This window comes from Pleurodeles waltl, chromosome 4_2, assembly GCF_031143425.1.
Source record: "Pleurodeles waltl isolate 20211129_DDA chromosome 4_2, aPleWal1.hap1.20221129, whole genome shotgun sequence".
NCBI lineage: Eukaryota > Metazoa > Chordata > Amphibia > Caudata > Salamandridae > Pleurodeles > Pleurodeles waltl.
The window spans coordinates 17596730-17617500 of record NC_090443.1 but is presented as its reverse complement, the minus strand read 5'-3'; the positions used below and the strand labels follow the sequence as shown (position 1 = coordinate 17617500).

At 44.9% G+C, this 20771-nt stretch overlaps 1 protein-coding gene across 1 annotated transcript in view; it reads left to right on the top strand.

The window, feature by feature from the left end:
• The window catches only part of C3 (complement C3), a 236948-nt gene that overhangs the window by 139562 nt on the left and 76615 nt on the right, over window positions 1-20771 (top strand). The window contains exons 19-22 of the mRNA XM_069230418.1: window positions 12891-12976; window positions 14319-14464; window positions 14967-15176; window positions 17958-18024. Coding sequence (XP_069086519.1) covers window positions 12891-12976; window positions 14319-14464; window positions 14967-15176; window positions 17958-18024 — 509 coding nt within the window. The remainder of the gene's footprint in view (window positions 1-12890; window positions 12977-14318; window positions 14465-14966; window positions 15177-17957; window positions 18025-20771) is intronic.

The following is a 20771-nucleotide window of genomic DNA, read 5'->3' as shown; positions in this document are numbered from 1 at the left end:
ACAAATTTCCTTCCACCCAGCGTTCCCCCAAGTCTCTTGATAAAAATGATACCTCACTTGTGTGGGTAGGCCTAGCGCCCGTGACAGGAAATGCCCCAAAAACAACATGGACACATCACATTTTTTGAAAGAAAACAGAAGTGTTTTTTGCAAAGTGCCTACCTGTAGATTTTGGCCTCTAGCTCAGCCGGCACCTAGGGAAACCTACCAAACCTGTGCATTTTTTAAAACTAGAGACCTAGGGGAATCCAAGATGGGGTGACTTGTGGGGCTCTGACCAGGTTCTGTTACCCAGAATCCTTTGCAAACCTCAAAATTTGGCTAAAAAAACACGTTTTCCTCACATTTCGGTGACAGAAAGGTCTGGAATCTGAGAGGAGCCACAAATTTCCTTCCACCCAGCGTTCCCCCAAGTCTCCCGATAAAAATGATACCTCACTTGTGTAGGTTGGGCCTAGCGCCCGCACAGGAAATGGCCCAAAACACAACGTGGACACATCACATTTTTTCATAGAAAACAGTGCCTACTTGTGGATTTTGGCCTCTAGCTCAACCGGCACCTAGGGAAACCAACTAAACCTGTGCATTTTTTAAAACTAGAGACCTAGGGGAATCCAAGATGGGGTGACCTGTGGGGCTCTGACCAGGTTCTGTTACCCAGAATCCTTTGCAAACCTCAAAATTAGGCTAAAAAAACAAATTTTACTCACATTTCGGTGACAGAAAGTTCTGGAATCTGGGAAGAGCCACAAATTTCCTTCCACCCAGCGTTCCCCCAAGTCTCTTGATAAAAATGATACCTCACTTGTGTGGGTAGGCCTAGCGCCCGTGACAGGAAATGCCCCAAACACAACGTGGACACATCACATTTTTTGAAAGAAAACAGAGGTGTTTTTTGCAAAGTGCCTACCTGTAGATTTTGGCCTCTAGCTCAGCCGACACCTAGGGAAACCTACCAAACCTGTGCATTTTTTAAAACTAGAGACCTAGGGGAATCCAAGATGGGGTGACTTGTGGGGCTCTGACCAGGTTCTGTTACCCAGAATCCTTTGCAAACCTCAAAATTTGGCAAAAAAAACACGTTTTCCTCACATTTCGGTGACAGAAAGGTCTGGAATCTGAGAGGAGCCACAAATTTCCTTCCACCCAGCGTTCCCCCAAGTCTCCCGATAAAAATGATACCTCACTTGTGTAGGTTGGGCATAGCGCCCGCGACAGGAAATGGCCCAAAACACAACGTGGACACATCACATTTTTTCATAGAAAACAGTGCCTACTTGTGGATTTTGGCCTCTAGCTCAGCCGGCACCTAGGGAAACCAACTAAACCTGTGCATGTTTTAAAACTAGAGACATAGGGGAATCCAAAATGGGGTGACCTGTGGGGCTCTGACCAGGTTCTGTTACCCAGAATCCTTTGCAAACCTCAAAATTAGGCTAAAAAAACTAATTTTACTCACATTTCGGTGACAGAAAGTTCTGGAATCTGGGAGGAGCCACAAATTTCCTTCCACCCAGCGTTCCCCAAAGTCTCTTGATAAAAATGATACCTCACTTGTGTGGGTAGGCCTAGCGCCCGTGACAGGAAATGCCCCAAACACAACGTGGACACATCACATTTTTTGAAAGAAAACAGAGGTGTTTTTTGCAAAGTGCCTACCTGTAGATTTTGGCCTCTAGCTCAGCCGGCACCTAGAGAACCCTACCAAACCTGTGCATTTTTGAAAACTAGAGGCCTAGGGGAATCCAAGATGGGGTGACTTGTGGGGCTCTGACCAGGTTCTGTTACCCAGAATGCTTTGCAAACCTCAAAATGTGGCTAAAAAAACAAATTTTCCTCACATTTCGGTGACAGAAAGTCCTGGAATCTGAGAGGAGCCACAAATTTCCTTCCACCCAGCGTTCCCCCAAGTCTCCCGATAAAAATGATACCTCACTTGTGTGGGTTGGGCCTAGCGCCCGCGACAGGAAATGGCCCAAAACACAACGTGGACACATCACATTTTTTCATAGAAAACAGTACCTACCTGTGGATTTTGGCCTCTAGCTCAGCCGGCACCTGGGGAAACCTAGCAAACCAGTGCATTTTTGAAAACTAGAAACCCAGGGGAATCCAAGATGGGGTGACTTGTGGGGCTCTGACCAGGTTCTGTTACCCAGAATCCTTTGCAAACCTCAAAATTTGGCTAAAAAAACACGTTTTCCTCACATTTCGGTGACAGAAAGTTCTGGAATCTGAGAGGAGCCACAAATTTCCTTCTACCCAGCGTTCCCCCAGGTCTCCCGATAAAAATGATACCTCACTTGTGTGGGTAGGCCTAGCGCCCGCAACAGGAAATACCCCAAAACACAACGTGGACACATAATTTTTTTTCATAGAAAACAGTGCCTACCTGTGGATTTTGGCCTCTAGCTCAGCCAGCCCCAGGGGGGGCAGAAATGGCCTAAAATAAATTTGTCCCCCGCAGCCCCCCAACCACCCTTGGGAGCTACCCTTGCCTACGGGGTCACTCCCCCTGCGTGACATTGGCGCCAAAAAAAAAATCCCTGGTGCCTAGTGGTTTCTGCCCCCCTTGGGGGCAGATTGGCATAGCAAAAATCGGCCGATCTGCCCCCAAAGAGGGCAGAAATGGCCTAAATACAATTTTCCCCTCCAGGGGAGCGACCCTTGTCCAAGGGGTCGCTCCCCATCTGTAAAACAAAATAAAACAAAAAATCCCTGGTGCTTAGTGGTTTCTGCCCATATGCTGATCTACCCCCCAGGGGGGCAGACATGGCCTAAAATAATTCTGCCCTCCCCCCCTGGGGAGCGACCCTTGCCTAAGGGGTCGCTCCCCTTGCGTGAAATTCACGTTAAAAAAAACTCCCTGGTGTCTAGTGGTCAGAAATGGCCTAAATATATTTTGCCCCCTAGGGGAGCGACCCTTGCCTAAGGGGTCGCTCCCCACACCTAATACAACAAAGTAAACAAAAAACAAACAAAACAATTTTTTTTTATCCCTGGTGCCTAGGGGTTTCTGCCACCCCTGGGGGCAGAAAAGGCCTTCCCAAAAAATGACCCCCTGGGAGCGACCCTTGCCCAAGGGGTCGCTCCCTTATGTCTATCTAAAAAAACCCATCCCTGGTGTCTAGTGGGCGTTTCAAAAGCTGGATTGCAAGCAATCCGGATTTTGAAACGCTTGGAGAGACTTCAAAGGGAAGGAAATACATTTCCTTCCCTTTGAAGCCTTTCCGGGCCTCCCCCACGTGATCGAAAGAGAAATGCAAAGCATTTCTCTTTCGATCGCGCTGGAAGCTGAGCTTCCAGCGTGATGGAGGAGGCCCTGTGACAAACAGCGCACGCTCACTGGGGGGTCTGGGGTGGAGGGGGAAGGGCTTCCCCTTCCATCCCTGCATTTGGTGGGGTCGGGGGAAGCACACAGAGTGAGCGAGAGCGCTCCCTCTGGGCTGTGTGCCGAGGACGTAATGGTTACGTCCTCAGCACAGCAGCACTGTGCCGAAGGACGTAACCACTACGTCCTCGGCACAGAACCAGTTAAGAACAGAATGTTGAGGGAAAAATATTGAACGGCAAGTACATATGGGGAAGTATAGATTTACTGTTTCTAACTCCACATCTACAAATCGTGAAGATGCATACACACATACACACCACACACCACACACCACACACCCATGCACAGCACACACACACACATAAATATCTTACTTTTCATGGGGGTGGAGCATTGAATGCTGGACGATCATCCACTGTAATATTTATCCAGCTACACAATTTGCCAATTAGAGAAATGTTCACTCAGAACGGCTCAACTGCAGCTGTATTATTTATTATGAACATGGAAAAGACACATTTCGGCGATTGATGAAGTGTCAGACATAAACGATGGACTCAAGTCAAAATGTAGTATCGGGCGCCATCTTGGGACAGGGCAAATGCATACGCAATATAATGAAAGCTAGGAACATATCATTCATGCCTTGCACAATTAACTATACCGCCCCCCTTGATGCAGACAAGTGTCAATACAAGACATGAAATATGCAGAGGTAACCTTAGGGTGTATGTGAAATAAAACAACAAAATATAGGATCCAAAATAAACAACCCTGGAGTGTATCTTATCATAATACATAACACTGTGGCAGAAACCCCAGTGAGTACAACATTCATAATACAAGCAATGTGGGAATGCAACGTCATAATTAGCATGTGTCCTTTTCTACAAGTTATACCTGTATTAAAGACAATAAAAAACTCTTAACAGTAACAATATAGAATATCTAAAGATGACATCAGACTAATCTTCCTCAAACTGTATCCTTACCTCCTTTTCCGTATTCAGCTTATGTTGGCCCTTGGTTTCTACATCAATGATATATACAGATTCTTTTTAAAGGAGGGTCAAGGTTCTGTTTCCACCACTACCAGATTTGGGAACCTCCTTTAAAATGTAATTTGACAGTAAATGCCTGTCATCGGAGTGTATCTCTTGGAAGTGCCTAGACAGGAGATAATGGCCATCCCTGTTGTCAGTGGTTCTCATATGTTCAAGAACTCTCTTCTTCACCATGTGTATAGTGCTCCCTATCTATCTTTTCTTACATTGGCATTCCAGAGCATAAACAACATAATCAGAGCTGCATGTGAGAAACTGTTTAAAGGTCTTGGAACCTTTGCCTTAGGGCACAGGGAATGAGTTATTTCTAGAGCTGTTTTTACACGCTTTGCACTTACATAGGGGTAAAAGCTTTTACGATTACTTAACCTATCCTTCTTTTTTGGTGATAATATCACCCTTAACCAGGAGGTTTCGCTGTGATTGTCCTCTACTATAGGTGTCACTAGGTTTGCTATCAAGTATCTTCCCCGCAAAAGGGATCAGTGCCTACAATTTTCCAGTTTCTCTGCAATATCTGACCAACCTTCTTAGAGTCAACACTGTATGTTGTAATCATCCTGGTTTTGGTGTATTCCTTCTTCTCCTCTCTTCTCTCAGGCCTTGACAGAGGATCATATCAATTCTCATGGTACTGACGTTCTCAACTGCTTGCTCTGAAACCCACTGTAACTGGGTAACTTCCCTCTTTGAACCTAGAAATCATGATGTTTGATGGCATATGTGACTGTAGATACACATGCTCTGCATACTTCTGCCATCTAGTGTTGGGTCCAAAACTGTGCAAGTTGTTTTTCTTCGAATTAGTCTTTTGAGTCACAAGGTCAAGGGACTTCTCCTCTCTGTGATATTGCGCATGGGCATCGACTCCCTTATTACGTTGTTTTCTTTCCGCCGTTGGGTTCGGAGTGTGTGTCGCCGCTCCATGTCTCAACTCAGCTCGGTATGGTTCTTTGGTTCTTTACTGTCCTCTACGGTATTGTTTTTGATTGAGCTTTTCCACTTCTGCAATTGTCTCAAATCTCTTTGGTTCGGAGTCCTTTGACTGACCACCTCTCGGGATGCCGCCGGTTTGGTCCTACCTTCCTGTGTGTAACTGGATACATCAAGGATGGTTTTCTGATGAAACGCACTCCCTTCAAGTTTTGCCCGTGTTGCCACTCAAAATATTCGTACACTGATCAACTCCTCGTTTGCAATCTGTGCCTTTCACCTGACTACAAAGAGATCGACTACGACACCTGCAAATAGTTCAGTTAAAAAAAGTCTGTTTGTGACAGAAGGGCTTGTCAGATCAAAAGGCCTCGGATGACACTCCTGATCTGTTCGGTGAGGAATGCACGTACGAAGAGCTGACCACTGAAGAGGCCTTCTTGATAGGAGATATGTTTGACTCCGACGTCGAGGTGAATCTGAAAATGCAGGAGATAAAATCCACCCAGCCCACGAGTACTGTGGCCCCTGCTGCAATACCATAGCCCTCCAAAAAAACCATGGCTTCCCCACTTCCACTTTTGGAAATCACCGGACCACTACTGCCTTCTGGCGATGGTCGGATCAGAAAAACTGGTTTGGCAGTCCCACCTTCGGGCCCGACGCCGAAGATCGCCACGAAGGCCAAGCCTTTGGCATCTACTTCCACCTCCTCTGACTGACAGCATGTTTCAGCTTTGATCCACCCCTCAGTGCTGACCCGGCAGCCGACTCCATCTACCTCGGCGCCAACAAAGCCTTACCTGTCCATTCCCAAGCTATCAATACCGAAAGCCTCAGAGCAGAAAGACTCCAGACCATCTTCCGCTTCTACATCCCCTCGAGATTATTCTAAAAAAATTGGACATTCACCAGAGGAAGATACAGATTCAAGTGGGCACTGCCGCATCAGTGTTACTCCTTCCTCTCCTCTACCTTTAAAGAGGAAGCTGACTTTTGAGGAGGCACCCTCGAAGCAGGATCAATACCAGCGCCCTGCTTAGGAGACATGCATTGTTAAGGTGTTCTAGGTTCTAACAAGTTCAGAAGGAAGTATTAAATATTCCCTTCAATAAAGGGCACCTTTTTGGCCCACAGGTAGATTCTACCCTTGACAAGATGAAAAAGGACATCCACACAGCCAAGGCAATGGGTGCATTGCAAACTTCCACCCCCAGAGGCTCCCTCTGTTGCCAAGGCTACAGAGGTACATATAAATCCACCTCCACAGAAGCCTCCACTTCCCAACAAAATCAACCCCAGACTGCTTACACAAAGGGATATTAGAGAGGCTCCTTCAGGGAAAGTAACTACAAGTGGAGCAACACCCTCTGCAAAGCAGTGACTACCCAATTCTCTTCCCCCTGACCACACAACACCTGTCGGGGCAGACTACTGTTTTTTCCACCCAGTCTGGAATATCATCACCACAGACAACTAAGTAGTAGCCATTATCCAACATGGCTATTGTCTGTAGCTCATTACCAGACAGCCCAACATTCGTACTAACAGGTTATCGCAGGAATATCAAACACTTCTCAAGCAGGAGGTTCAAGCCCTTCTTCTCAAAGTAGCTATATAACCAATTCCTCTTCAACACTAAGGCTCAGGGGGTATACTCCCTATACTTCCTGATCCCCAAAAGGGATGGTTTTCTAAGACCAATCTTAGATCTGAGACCTGTAAACAAGTACATCCTATCAGAACACTTCCATATGGTCAGCCTACAGGATGTCAGTCCACTTCTTCAACCGGGCAACTTTATGGCAACACTAGACCTAAAAGATGTCTATTTCCACATACCAATACACCCTGCTCACTTCAAATACTTAAGGTTAGTCTTAGCAGGCAAACATTGTCAGTTAAAAGTTCTTGAAATTGGGGTGACTACCGCACCTCGAGTATTCACAAAATGCCTGGAGGTGGTCACAGCACAGCTGCGAAGACAAAGGGGCAGTTTTAAGAAAAGTGGCGCTGCACCCCAGTGCAGCACCACTTTCCTTGCGCCCCTTAGTGCTCCTTTACCGCCACCATGTGTGCACCGTATTTAAAATACGGTGCACCATGACGCCTTTTAAGGGGCAATAGCGTCAGAATTTTTTATGCTATTGATGTACTGTTCAGGGTTAGCGACAACATGTTATGACTAACCCTGAACAGTACAAAGGGGCTTATTATAACCAGTGGTGTGCCCCCTTTCAATGCCTGCTCTGAGCAGGTGTTAAAATTGCTGAAAAAACAGCGCAAAGAAATCTCTAAGATTTCTTTGCACCATTTTGTGGCCCCCTAATGGGGGAAAACCCCCTTGCATATATTAGGCCTGGCGCAGGCATGGTGTGGTGCAAGGGGTTACAAAGTGGTGCAATACAGGCATTGCGCCACTTTGTAAATCAGGCGCATCGATTTTGGCCTCATTAGTGTAAAAAAAATCTGGGCCAAAATGTCCATGTATTTCCCTACCTAGACGATAGGCTCATCAAAGCAAGCACACACCAGCAGTGCCAACAACATACTCAGATCAGTGGTTCTACTTCACAGACTAGGGTGTACTATCAACATCCCCAAATCTCACCTTCAACCTCTTCAAGTTCAGCTTTACTTGGGAGCAATCTTAAATACATAGTTAGGATTAGCCTATCTCAACCCTGCTCGACTTCAGAATTTACAGATTACTCACCCCAGTTCCAGGCAACCCAAAGATTCACAGTAAGGACGGTCATGCGTCTGATAGGAATGATGGCATCGTACATTGCCTTGGTACCCCCACATGGTCACACATGCGTCCTTTGCAGCAATGTCTACCTTGCCAGTGGTCTCAGTCACAGGGTCACCTGGAAGATATAGGGGGTTATTCTAACTTTGGAGGAGGTGTTAATCCGTCCCAAAAGTGACGGAAAAGTGACGGATTTACCACCAGCCGTATTACGAGTCCATTATATCCTATGGAACTCGTAATACGGCTGGTGGTATATCCGTCACTTTACCGTCACTTTTGGGACGGATTAACACTGCTCCAAAGTTAGAATAACCCCCATAGTGTTGATAGACTGCCACACTCACTGTTCTGTGCAATGGTGGAACACCAACAACCTGTTAAAGGGATGGCCTTTTCTGAACCTTGTTCCTCACATCACTCTCACCATGGATGCATCACAGATGGGTTGGGGGGGGTCAACTACCTGGAGCTTCAGGTGGACTACCTAGCATTGAAAGCTTTTCTACAAAACGGGGAGGACACAGTCTTCACAACTATCACACCTGTCACCACAACATTCACCTGTTGGAGGAATACCTCCCGAGAACAGACAATGCTTTTGCAGACCTGCTCAGCAGGATGCAGCAACAAGTCCCTGAATGGGAATTCTACCCACAAGTCCTTCTTTCATATTTTCAAAAGTGAAGGCTCCCTCAGATTGACCTTTTTGCCACAGCAGAAAATGCAAAATGCCCAAACTTTGTCTCCAGGTACCCACATCTACTATCCAACCGCAACACCTTATGGATGAGTTGGTCAGGGATATTTGCCTATGCTTTTCAACCTCTTCCTCTTATTCCATTCTGGTTCAGAAGCTCAGGGAAACATCTCTCACCAGGATCCTTGTAGCTTCCACTTGGGTCATCAGCCCTTGTTCACAACACTGCTAGATCTCTCAGTGGTTCCTCAGGATAAGCTCCGCAACAGTCTGGACCTTCTCACTCAGAAACAAGGGCAAATCAGACACCCACACCCCAAAAGTCTCCAATTAGAAATTTGGCTTCTGAGATCATAGAGTTAGGCTACCCTGACTTACCACCAGAATGTACGGACATTCTCAAGGAAGCACGCAGACCCACCACTAGAGCCTTTTGTGCAGCAAAATGGAAATGTACTGTTTGCTACTGTGAATCCAATCAAATGAACACTATTAAAGCCGCAGTGCAAGATATTCTTTGCTACCTGCTTCACTTGTAGAAGGCAAATTCATCCTATACTTCCAGTCAGTTGCATCTCACTGCAAAGGCTGCCTATCTCTAAAAAGTATCTCTCGCTGTTCAAAATTCCAGTCATCAAGGCTTTCAAGGAAGGACTCAAACAAGTTTTTCTGCCTCCGGTTCCTCCCCCACCCTCCTGAAACCTCATCATTGTTCTCACAAGACTCATGGGTCACTGATTCGAGCCTCTACACTCATGCCCACTTCAATTTCTTTCAGTGCAAGTGGCATTCTTAACTGCCATTACCTCACTCATAAGTGTTAGTGAGCTTCAAGCTTTAACCTTAGGAGAACCTTTCTACGAAATACATAGAGACAAAGTGATTCTTCAAACTAATCCTAAAGTACTACCTAAGGTAGTTTCACAGTTTCACCTCAGTCAGACCATTGTACTCCCAGTTTTTTCCCCTCAACCAGATGACATTGCGGAAAGAGCTCTTCAAACCCCAGATGTCAAAAAGAGCACTCATATTCTACATAGATGGAACTAAAACGTTCAGGAAAACTAAACAAATCCTTGTAGCCTATTCTCCAGCTCATAAAGGTAACACTCTATGCAAAGCAGGCATAGCCAGACGGATAGTCAAATGTATTCGAAACTTGCTACATTAGGGCCAAAAGACATTTACCTGTTTCTCAAAGAGCACACTCCACTCGTAAAAAAGGACCTACTATGGCCTTTCTAGAAAATATTCCCATAGCTCACATTTGAAAGGCAGCTACATGGTCTACACCACACACCTTTACCAAGCACTACTGTGTGGATGTTTTGATATGCCAACAAACCAGTGTAGGTCAGGCAGTGCTACATACCCTTTTTCAGACTATTGTAACTGCCACAGGCTTGCCGCTGCTTCTAAGGAGGGACTGCTTTTGCAGAGCATGTGCATCTAAAGCCACACATGCCATCAAATGGATTATGGTACTTACCCTGTAAGCATCTGTTCATGCCATGTAGTGCTGTAGATTCACACACACCCTCCCTCCTCCATGGACGCCTGTTTCCACTGTAGTTACATTGTACATTTACATTTAGCGTAGTCATTGCTTTTCTTACACATACCTTACACTCCTTTCTCACCTGCCTGTGGGAAAACAATCTAACAATGGAGTTGATGTCCATACGCATTATCACCAAGAGGAGGAGTAACTCGACTTCGTGACTCGAAGACTTCTTCGAAGAAAAACAACTTGCACTCCTGGGTCAACACTAGATGGTAGGAGTACAAGAGCATGCGAATCTAAAGCACTACATGCCACAAACAGATGCTTACAAGCTAAGTAACATAATCCTTTCTGCACCTGTTGATATGCCTCATCACTACTACAGTTCCTTTTAGCTCTCTGTAGCTCCCCATTTGAAATATTCAATTTCAGGGTCTCGGGTGACTACTGAGGGCATACAGCAAACTGTTACATGATTTGGGTTTTCTATGAAGGGGTGTGTGCAACTTTCCACTTCTGAACTCAACTATTATATCCAGGAAAGCAAACTTTGTATTGCTTGAGGCACAAGAAAAGTCCAAGTAGAGTTTAGTGTTCCTCAGTTTGTTCGTAATGGTAAGGGCTGATTCCTCCATGCCTTTCCAAATGATGACTAAATCATCTATGAGCATGAGCCACCATATGGCATGTGCTATATCCTCAGTCGTGTCTGGAGCAGTGGACACATTTTCCTCCTACCAGTCCATGAAAAGTTTGTCGTAGCTGGGGGCGAAACAGTTGCCTATCACTTTAAGCTTACAATACAAGGTACCTTTAAAATAAAAAAATGCTGTTGGTCAGATAATAGTCTAACATCTCTGGTACTATGTCATTATGTGCAAACAAATGTATGGGTCTGAGCCTGAGAAACTGCATGAATACAAAAAGACAAGCGTTCAGTATCATCCTAAATAAAATTGTTTTATTTTGGGGTATGTTGAAAAATTGGAGGGATAAGGGATTACTTGAGTAGGAGGTGTCTGAGCATTTCATGGTTGACCACCCCATCCTGCCTGACCCTTTTCTGCTACCCAAGATATGTAAAAACTCAACTAATCCCCCCTGGCAGACCTATAGTCTCCTCCAGAGGTAGTGCTCAAGCATCTAAGTATGTGGATCATTTCCTTGGAAACTTTGGGCCTCATTTTGTAGGAAATGGTGCATCATGGTGCCACAAGCAGTATTACTGCACAGAGCTGCGTCTTTTCCAAAATGCAGGGATGCACCATATTTACAAGAATATGGAACATCCCTGTGTTTTCCACTGTGCTGGCGCTAAATCAACTGCCTAGCGCTAATGCAGTCACCCTTGCACAATGGCTCAAGGAGGCCTGCATTTTAGGGGTGATTGTGTATGTGCAGGAAGGTACACCTTCCTGCACATAAACAATCATTAATGGTGATTTGCTCCTTGTATGTGTGCTACAGAATGCAGCACACATAGAAAGAGAAACAAACAAGGAGAAATAAAAGTATTTCTCCTTGTTGCGCTATTCTAATGCCACCCATAGGGTAGCATTCGTTTTTGATGCTGCCTCAGGTGTGCGATTTCTTGTAAATCCAGAGCAGCATCAAAAAGCAATGGGTGTTGTATGGGTACGCCCACAGCAACACCCATTGCACGCCCCTCTACCGCAGAAAACTGCTTCGGGCGACCCATATGTACAAGGCAGTGTTAAGCCACATAACACGGCCTAACGCCACCTTGTAGGTATGGAAAAGGACACAGTGCCACCGGAACATCATTAAAAGTGATGCTGCAGTGGCGCAGGGGACTTGTAAACGAGGCCTTTTGTATGTACTCTCCCATCCTACTTCAAAGACCAAAGACATGAAAGATTTATTGACCAAAATAGAGAATATAGAATGGGAAGAAGATTTTGTTATGAGGACACTGGACGTTAGTTCTTTATATACATGCATTGATAATCTAAATGATAGACAAGCCTGCAAGCACTTTCTCAGTACCAGAACCATGCATCTCATCTCAAATAAAGTCAATTCTATCCATCTTGAAAAATATCCCCTCATATCTGGATATTCAGACCAGCCACCCGGGGACTTTAGAACTGGGGATTTGCAAGCACACTCTCTCTTGAGCACATTGGTTTAAACTTTGTTACAGCTTTTCAGAACAATTGCGTGATTAAGTTACACACAGTATCTTATTAACATGGATCATCTGCCTAGTGCGGGCATCACATTATTATTCTGTGTTTGAACTTGTGTGAGTTCATAGTTCATGTAGATTTTTTTAAGTAACTACGCCAGATAAAAGCAATTTAAAGAGTGTGCACATAATTAGAGTAGCATAGCATGTTCTTGGCATGTAGTGTGAGTGCGCTTAATCTTTTTCTTCATACCGACTCTGTTTGCTAGACATTCCCTATCTTCTGTTTATCTTTTCTCTAACTTTACCTGTGCTACTGCCCTTAGGCCACTCTTGCTTTACGACCTTGGCTCCTATCATTCTCTCCTTCAACAATTATTTCCACTGTTAGGACAATGGCTTGTCTCCTTCACCATTATCAGCTCACCCTGAATGTCACCGTGTTTCTCTTTAGACTCTCAAGTAAAACACTGCAAATGTTCCTGAAGGATTCCATCACCACCTGGGAAGTTCTTGCTGTCAGCCTCTCAGACGGAAAGGGTGAGTTCTGGGTCTATGGTGGAAATGCAAAGAATGACGAAAGGTTATTTGCCTGTAACAATATTACATTTCCAGTATGGACTCTGACTGAGAGTCAAACGCTTGGAATAGTTCACTGTTTGAATATTTGTAACAGATTCCAGGTCGAATACAGAAAAGCCACGTATGTAACAACTGATTTTCATTGAGAATTTTCTCAAATTTATATACTCAGAATATTTTCACACCATCAGGGAACTATAGCCAGGAGTGTATTCCTGAATCAGAAAAAAACTGTGCTGTGGGAAAAAAACGTTCCTTTAGTTTTTTTCCCTCCAGCACGTTTTGCTTGTGGAAAGCAGATGAACTTTATATGGGGAAAAGGACAAGAATTTTGGGAAAATCGACAGGAGCTGTGCACATCCCATGTCCAGCCGTTATATCCCAATCCCAAGGTGTAGTAGAAATTACCGTATCCCACAGTACTAGGAATTCTGGGTGCAGTGTTAAGGACATTACTAGTAAGGAGGGCCAAAGTCTTCTGTTGTGTGAAATTTTGCTCTATTATCCATCAAATAAGTTTAAATACCAACAGTTCAGGAACTATGGGGGTCATTCTGACCCTGGCGGTAAATACCGCCAGGGCGGAGGTTGGCGGTAGCACCGCCAACAGGCTGGCGGTGAACCGCCGGGCATTCTGACCGCGGCGGTACAGCCGCGGCCAGAAGCGGAAAGCCGGCAGTGTACCGCCGACTTTCCGCTGCCCATGGGAATCCGCCAAGCTGCGCCGCCATGGGGATTCTGACACCGCATACCGCCATCCTGTTCCTGGCGGTTCGCCTGCCAGGAACAGGATGGCGGTATGGGGTGCCGTGGGGCCACTGGGGGCCCCTGCAGTGCCCATGCCAATGGCATGGGCACTGCAGGGGCCCCCGTAAGAGGGCCCCACAAAGAATTTCAGTGTCTGCTCTGCAGACACTGAAATTCGCGACGGGTGCAACTACACCCGTCGCACCTTCCCACTCCGCCGGATCCATTCTGAGCCGGCGTCCTCGTGGGAAGGGTGTTTCCCGCTGGGCTGGCGGGCGGACTTTCGGCAGTCGCCCGCCAGCCCAGTGGGAAACCCAGAATGACCGCTGCGGTCTTTTGACCGCGGTACGGTCTTCTGGCGGTTCCCGCTTGGCGAGCGGCTACCGCCGCCCGCCAAGCTTAGAATCACCCCCTATGTTGTTAAACGTCTATTTTTTATTTAAAATGTAGGATCTAAAATGTCTTACTATTACATAGAAAAAACTTGTGAGTCTCTTGAAAAAGGTATGTCTATGTTTTCCGTCACAGTGACTGTAAACCTTTTTCGCTGCAGGGATCTGTGTGGCTGATCCATATGAAATCACTGTGTTCAAGAAGTACTTTATTGACCTGCGCCTACCTTACTCTGTGGTCAGGAATGAACAGGTGGAAATCCGAGCTGTGCTTTATAACTATGAGGACGACCACGATGAAATAACGGTATTTGTTAGCACCAAATCCAAATGTTTCCAAAAACAAAGCTCAGAATTAAATCATAGATTGGACTTTCTCTGACTAGACACCCTACTCCTTTCAATTCCAGTCTTAATGTAGTGCTTTTTGTAGACAGTTAAAAAGTTTCTACGCAACCAGTCATCACAAACAAGTGGACTGGGATGGTGTGTGATGGAGATTTAAGCACAGTATGTCAAAATCTGATCAAGTGCCAAGAACCAGGATACCAATTAGCATTTCCTGGTCCCACAAGCAACATTTTAGGCTTTGGACAAATTCTCCATGTATTCCAATCGCAAGGGTATAGCACTGTCTCAATCAGCTTTGTATATGTTTGAGACCAATGTGTTGCATATGGGGAATTGTAGGTGCCCTAACATACTGCATGAGCTTGCTTTTCAGCAGGAATTGTTGTAGTTGCTCAGGTCTGAGGTCTGTTCTTTCTTGCTCCATTTTTCACATATTTTTTTCTATGTGTCTGTATCAGGTTAAAGTCGAGCTTTTGTACAATGAAAAATTCTGCAGCGCTTCCACTTCAAAGAAGAGATTCCGTCAGGAAGTGAAGATGACAGGCAAATCTTCCCGTGCTGTGTCCTTCATCATTGTGCCCTTGGAGGCAGGCCTGATTGACATTGAGGTGAAGGCTTATTTTCCAAACTACATTGGTGACGGAGTAAAGAAGAAGCTAAAAGTTGTGGTAGGTGCACACAAACTGTAGCCATTTGACACAAACTTGTCAAAAGATTCTTCCAGTCAAAGACACTCCTCACAAACATGCAAACACTAAGTTCACAGCAGTCACCAACTCAGTGAAAATTTAAATATGTAGAACTATCACTCAAACACCCTGCATGACTTTTTAAAATGTGTTCAAAGAAGTCCCCACTGCCTTATTAGAGGAAGACTGTACAGCAGGTAAAGTGTACAGCAGGTAGATTTCCTGTTGAAGCAGGAGTGCCTTTTTATTTACATACTTATTGAACAGAGAGGACATCATGTGTAATTTTTTGTACATGCTGCAGTCATGGTTAGATGAACCAACAGCCCAAATTGTAAATGATACAGACGGTATAACTTTGCTTCCCAAGACATTTAATTGTCTTCCTTCTTCATTAAGAAGTACTAGATAAAGGGAGGCCTACATAATGACTTTCTCTTTGCTGCCCTTACTGCTATTGATACTCTAATTTTACATGCAGGAGATAAACAAAGAATACACCAATATTTCATGTAATTTCAGATGCAATGGTCATTTTCAACATTCAAAATGCTCTAGATGTGAAAGTGCAAAACGTGCACATGCAATGTATCCATTAAAATAAACTGCACACATAAGCAATGTAGTGTAATGAAAAGCCTGTCCAGTCCATACAAATATCTGGTCTCTTCTTGGAGGGACAGATTCATCCGTCCATAAATGCCCACAAACAGGAAATTCGGTACAGGCGACCTGTATTGGTGTGGACGTTTCGATCCTCTAACGAGGCATATCATTTCTTTAGATCTAAAAGGGTCTTCCGTAGGACTGGTATGGAGCAACCTGTAGTAGAAGAAAGACTAAGCATGAACCTCTTTATCGCCGGGGACAAATCTTTGGTATTACTTGAGTTCTCCTGCAAGTTATAATCAATCTCTCTCGTTGATACAATTGAGTACCCTGTAATTATGACTCCTCTAAATCCCAGATGTCCCCTCAAGTTTTGCTCCCTTTAGGGAGTTTTGCTCCCTTTGCCTGATTGTTTTACAATTGACACATGACTTTAGGACTCTTATAAGTCTCTAGTAAATGATACCCCTGGTACCTAGAGCATGGGTACTAAAGACGGTCCCTAGGGGCTGCTGCATACCTTGTGCCACACTAAGGGACCCACACACAAATTGTACTGTGTATCAGGGCCCAAGCCCTGAGTGAAATTTTGACATGGCTCACTCATTGTGTGCCTTGCCAAATTCACTGCATGTTTTATAAGTAAGTCACCCCACAGCAGACCTGACCCCGAGCCTCACAGCCTGAGGATAAGTGGACCAACTGTGTCCACAGGGTCCTGAGACCCTCCATAGCTGAAATTCCCTTTGGATTTGACCGGTGTGAACCAGTAGTTATACATGCATCGTAGTTGCAAATAACAAGACAATGTGCCAACTTTTGATCTTTGCACTACAGTTACTTGAGAGTGAATAACCATGGATATTAAAACTAAACGTATCAATACACGTTACATATACAAAGTTGTGATACAAAAGCAATTAGTCCATATATGATAATAACAGCTAGGTAAGATGGTCACAACTATTATGGTGTGCACAATGATAATACACTCAGCAAACTAAACAAACATGTTGAAAATAAAAATTCATAAGTTAGATAATCGTGGAGACATAAATGTGAACAATTTCACCCACTGCTACACAGGGCCACCTGTTTCAGGATTTCCTCTGACTCACTGAGTCCATTATTAACAGTGACTAACAAGTGCATCCACTTATATTCACTTAAGTTAAGGACACTGTTTAGACCCCCATCTGGGGTTACTGGTGATCTTCTCTATAACAAAACATTTCATACTGTCTGCTGAATGTCCATATTTTGTGATAGTTCCTCTAAAGGGGCACCTTTGGTTTTGCACCGTATTCCTCTACAATGTCAGTGATGTCATCAATAACATCAATGATGTCATTTGGGATGTCACCAGTGATGTCATCAATGATGTCATAAACATGTCATGAGTGATGTCATATGTGAGGTCATAAGCGGTGCCTGGCAGGACACAAGTTATAGTTGGCTCTGCTAAGTATAACTGCTGAATTATTATGTTTTTTTTAGTTTAAAAAGTTAATGTTATGACTGACATTTTTACCTAACTACAAGGAAAGAAGACGCAGGTGTGTGTAATGTGTAGCTGTGGAATTTGGGCTTGGATTGCCGTTGAGGGGTCCTGGTGACAATTACAAACCACAAGGCTGAAGCATTCACATTTTTACCATGCCAATATCCTCCAAACTCCACAGCATCGAATTAAGTTCTCAACAGATAAAAGCATGGACAATATACTGTTTAATCATTGTCATACACTCTTGACCGTGTGCAAATCACAGATAAACATGGTTCATCCATGAACATAAAACCAGGACGAATGCTATCCTACAACTCGCTCAGATAAAACCACAGTAGAATCCTTTCAGTTACTTTGGATCTATAAGTTAATGTCTCATTGGAATATTACAGTTGTTCTTTTTCTGAAAGGTCACCTTCCTGTTCCACCTTCTTGAGAGCAGTTTGATAGCTTGCTCTGCAAGGTTAGCAAAGTAGCTTGGGCACTCTGCAGCACAATGCGGACTCTGTCTCTCACAGTGGGTGTTCCTGTTAATAGATTCTGTTGTGAGTTGTTAATTTCTCTACAGTCAGTCAGCATTTTTCCTTGTGGAGACAAATAGCTGTGTTGTGCTCTCATTGTGTAACGTCTCTTCTTTCTTATAGCCCGAAGGAATGAAAATTAGCAAAACAGTCACAGTGGTGACCTTGGATCCAGCAACTAAAGGAAAAGGTGAGTCTGTTTAATCAAGGAGTTCGGTAACGGTTCTTATTCTCACTCGAAAAATCCTGCAAGAGACACAGTGGGCTGGAATAACGTCTGAAATGGAGAAATTCTTTATAGTGAATTTTCACAGTTAAAATGGGTGGAGTGATGTCCATAGCAAGTCACACAAGGATATTATTTCTCACTCCTATAGCATTAAACCTCTTAACCATGACATAGTCTAAATTCCTCCTCATGCGAAAGCAGAGATCCCCTCAAGAGGGGTGACGGAGAGTGAAGTCGGGTAAATTGAAGTGCTTTTTCCACCCACATCGCTGAATGTCCATTTAGGGAGGTGCTGCTGAGTGAGTAAGGATGGGTTGTGTTCTTTCTCACACCAGGGCAAGGGGACCCTTGCATAAGGGAATAATACCCAGCAGGCAAAGATTAAACAATTTTTCACACCAGGATTGATCCTCTCTATATAAAGAGGTGCTTAAGGTGGATTTAGGTTTAACTACTCTCACCAGGATATATGGGTCTCACATGGGTATTAGTAGAATGGCGTGTGTGGGAAGATGGCCAATATATGAAGTGTATCAGTGTAAGGGTACACCATGAAGATACTACAGATAAAACTTATTGGCTGACCAAGGTTAAATGTATAACCTTAAATGTTCTCTTTTTTGTAGTGTGAGAGAGCAGTTTAGACTTTTAGAGGGTAGTGCTATGCATTTGTTGAGCACACAAAGTCAACAAATGAGACACACACTCTGTAAGTAGGAGCCAAGGTATTCAGAGCAACCATAGGTTTTGGGTTACCTTCCCTGGTGTGTCCAGGTGCAGAGGTGTTCCTAGCGGTTGTAGTGTTGGTCGCTGTGCATTAAAGTTAATGTGAGCAGTACCTGTAAGAAAAGGGCTGCAAGTGGAGACTGGGTGACCAGTTCAGATGAACCCAGAGGAGGGCTCAGTTATTGAGGGTCTCTAGGGCCACAGGGCACCATCGGTTGGCTCTGACTCAGGTTGTGGGGCTCGGGTGCAGGGGGTCGCTGATGTTAGAGAGTCTCACTTTTTGGAGTCAAGCTGGTGATGGGGGAAAAACATAGCTGGCCTCTGTGATGCTGATGTCCCTCGTTGGTAGGTCAGTCTTGGCAGTGTTGGTGTTTGGCCTAGGCACTAAACAAGGCTTGCAGCTGGCTGGGCTACCTCAGGTATTAGTGCAGAAAAGCTCTTTGCAGGCTCAGTGTTTTGACGACAGGCTAGATCGATGGGGCTGCACTCCTGGACACTCTGGATCTTCTTCCTTGCAAGATGGTCCCTCAATGGACCCGATGGTCAGCAAAACGGAGAACCATACAATTGCGGTTGGTGCCTGCTGGTGCAGGGAAGTGGCTCCTCCACTCAAAGGGAGATGTTGACTGGGGAGAGAAGTGCTGGCAGTCCTCCAAGGCTCTGGATGAATGCACTGCTGCAGGATGAGTCAAGTCTTTGCAATTGTCGGGACAGACAGGGTTTTCTGCCAAGTTCTCAGCTAGTCCCGAGGTCTTGTGTCTCCTGCTCTTCTTTGTCCTTCTTCTCTTTGTAGCTAAGCGAATCTGAATTCATGGTGTCATGGGCCACCAAAATTCTCAACTTAAGGGTGCTTAGGGGAGTTAGAAGAGTAGCCTATGGAGTGACAACACCCGTATGTGACCACTTCCTGTGGGGAGTGGGTATAACCTTGTTCCAGAATTCCTAATTCCACCAAAATCAAGATGTTGGAACCCTTCCTTAGTGAAGCACCTCAGACAGCCCACATTAGGGGTGTGACTAGCCTGGTAGTGCAACACGCCTACTTGCATAGCTAATTTCCCACCTGTCCTGGTGCCAAATAGACTTCAGGGCAGGGGGTGACACCGCTTAGGTCTGGGGGAGGCAGGGATGACATATCAAAGGCGGCAGGGACTTTAAATTCCCTGGCCTTGGTATGCAGATTTACTAGCCTTCTTGCTGGAGAAGGTGATAACACCTTCCTCCGGAGCAGACATTGTTTCTGACTTCTGAGAGCATGGGCTCCCACCTCCTGGGGGTCAGAAACTCATCTGTGGTATCAGGATGGTCAATATCAGTCAGCTAGCCAGCGCACTATAGGACCAGCATGTTTTCACTGGGCAGCTCTAAGGTGCCCTCTGGGTGAATGTCATAATAAATCCAATACTGGCATCAGAACGGATTTATTAGTATGAGGTGTTTGATACCAAACACAATAGGTTTCAGTGAAGCTATAATGTAGTTATGTAACTCATAAGGAACAGTGCCCAGTACATACCTTAAGATGGCCTCCCTGCTCCCTTGCAATATCTAGTAATCGAACTAGACATCACTGGGGCATATCTGCTCATGCAGTTATGTCTTTACTTAAAATATAATGTACATGCCTTAGGGCTTCTAAGGCCTTATGTAAGGGTGACTTACATATATTGTATGCAGTGATTTTAACATGGCACACAATGAGTGTGCCATGTCATGTTTTCCTTCATGGTTTGTACCATGACACACAGCCTGCAGGGGCAGTCTGCATGTAATTTGTATGAGGGTCCCTTAGGGTGCCATAATACATGCTACAGCCCATTGGGACCCCCTTTAGTACCCATGCCCTTGTTACTGGGTGTACCATTTACGAGGCACATACAGGTGTGCTAAGGCGCTTGCCAATGGGTTACAGCTGTGCACATGAGTTTGTTTTGGGAAATAACAATGGCACTGGAGCCTGGTTAGTAGGCTTCAAAAACCAC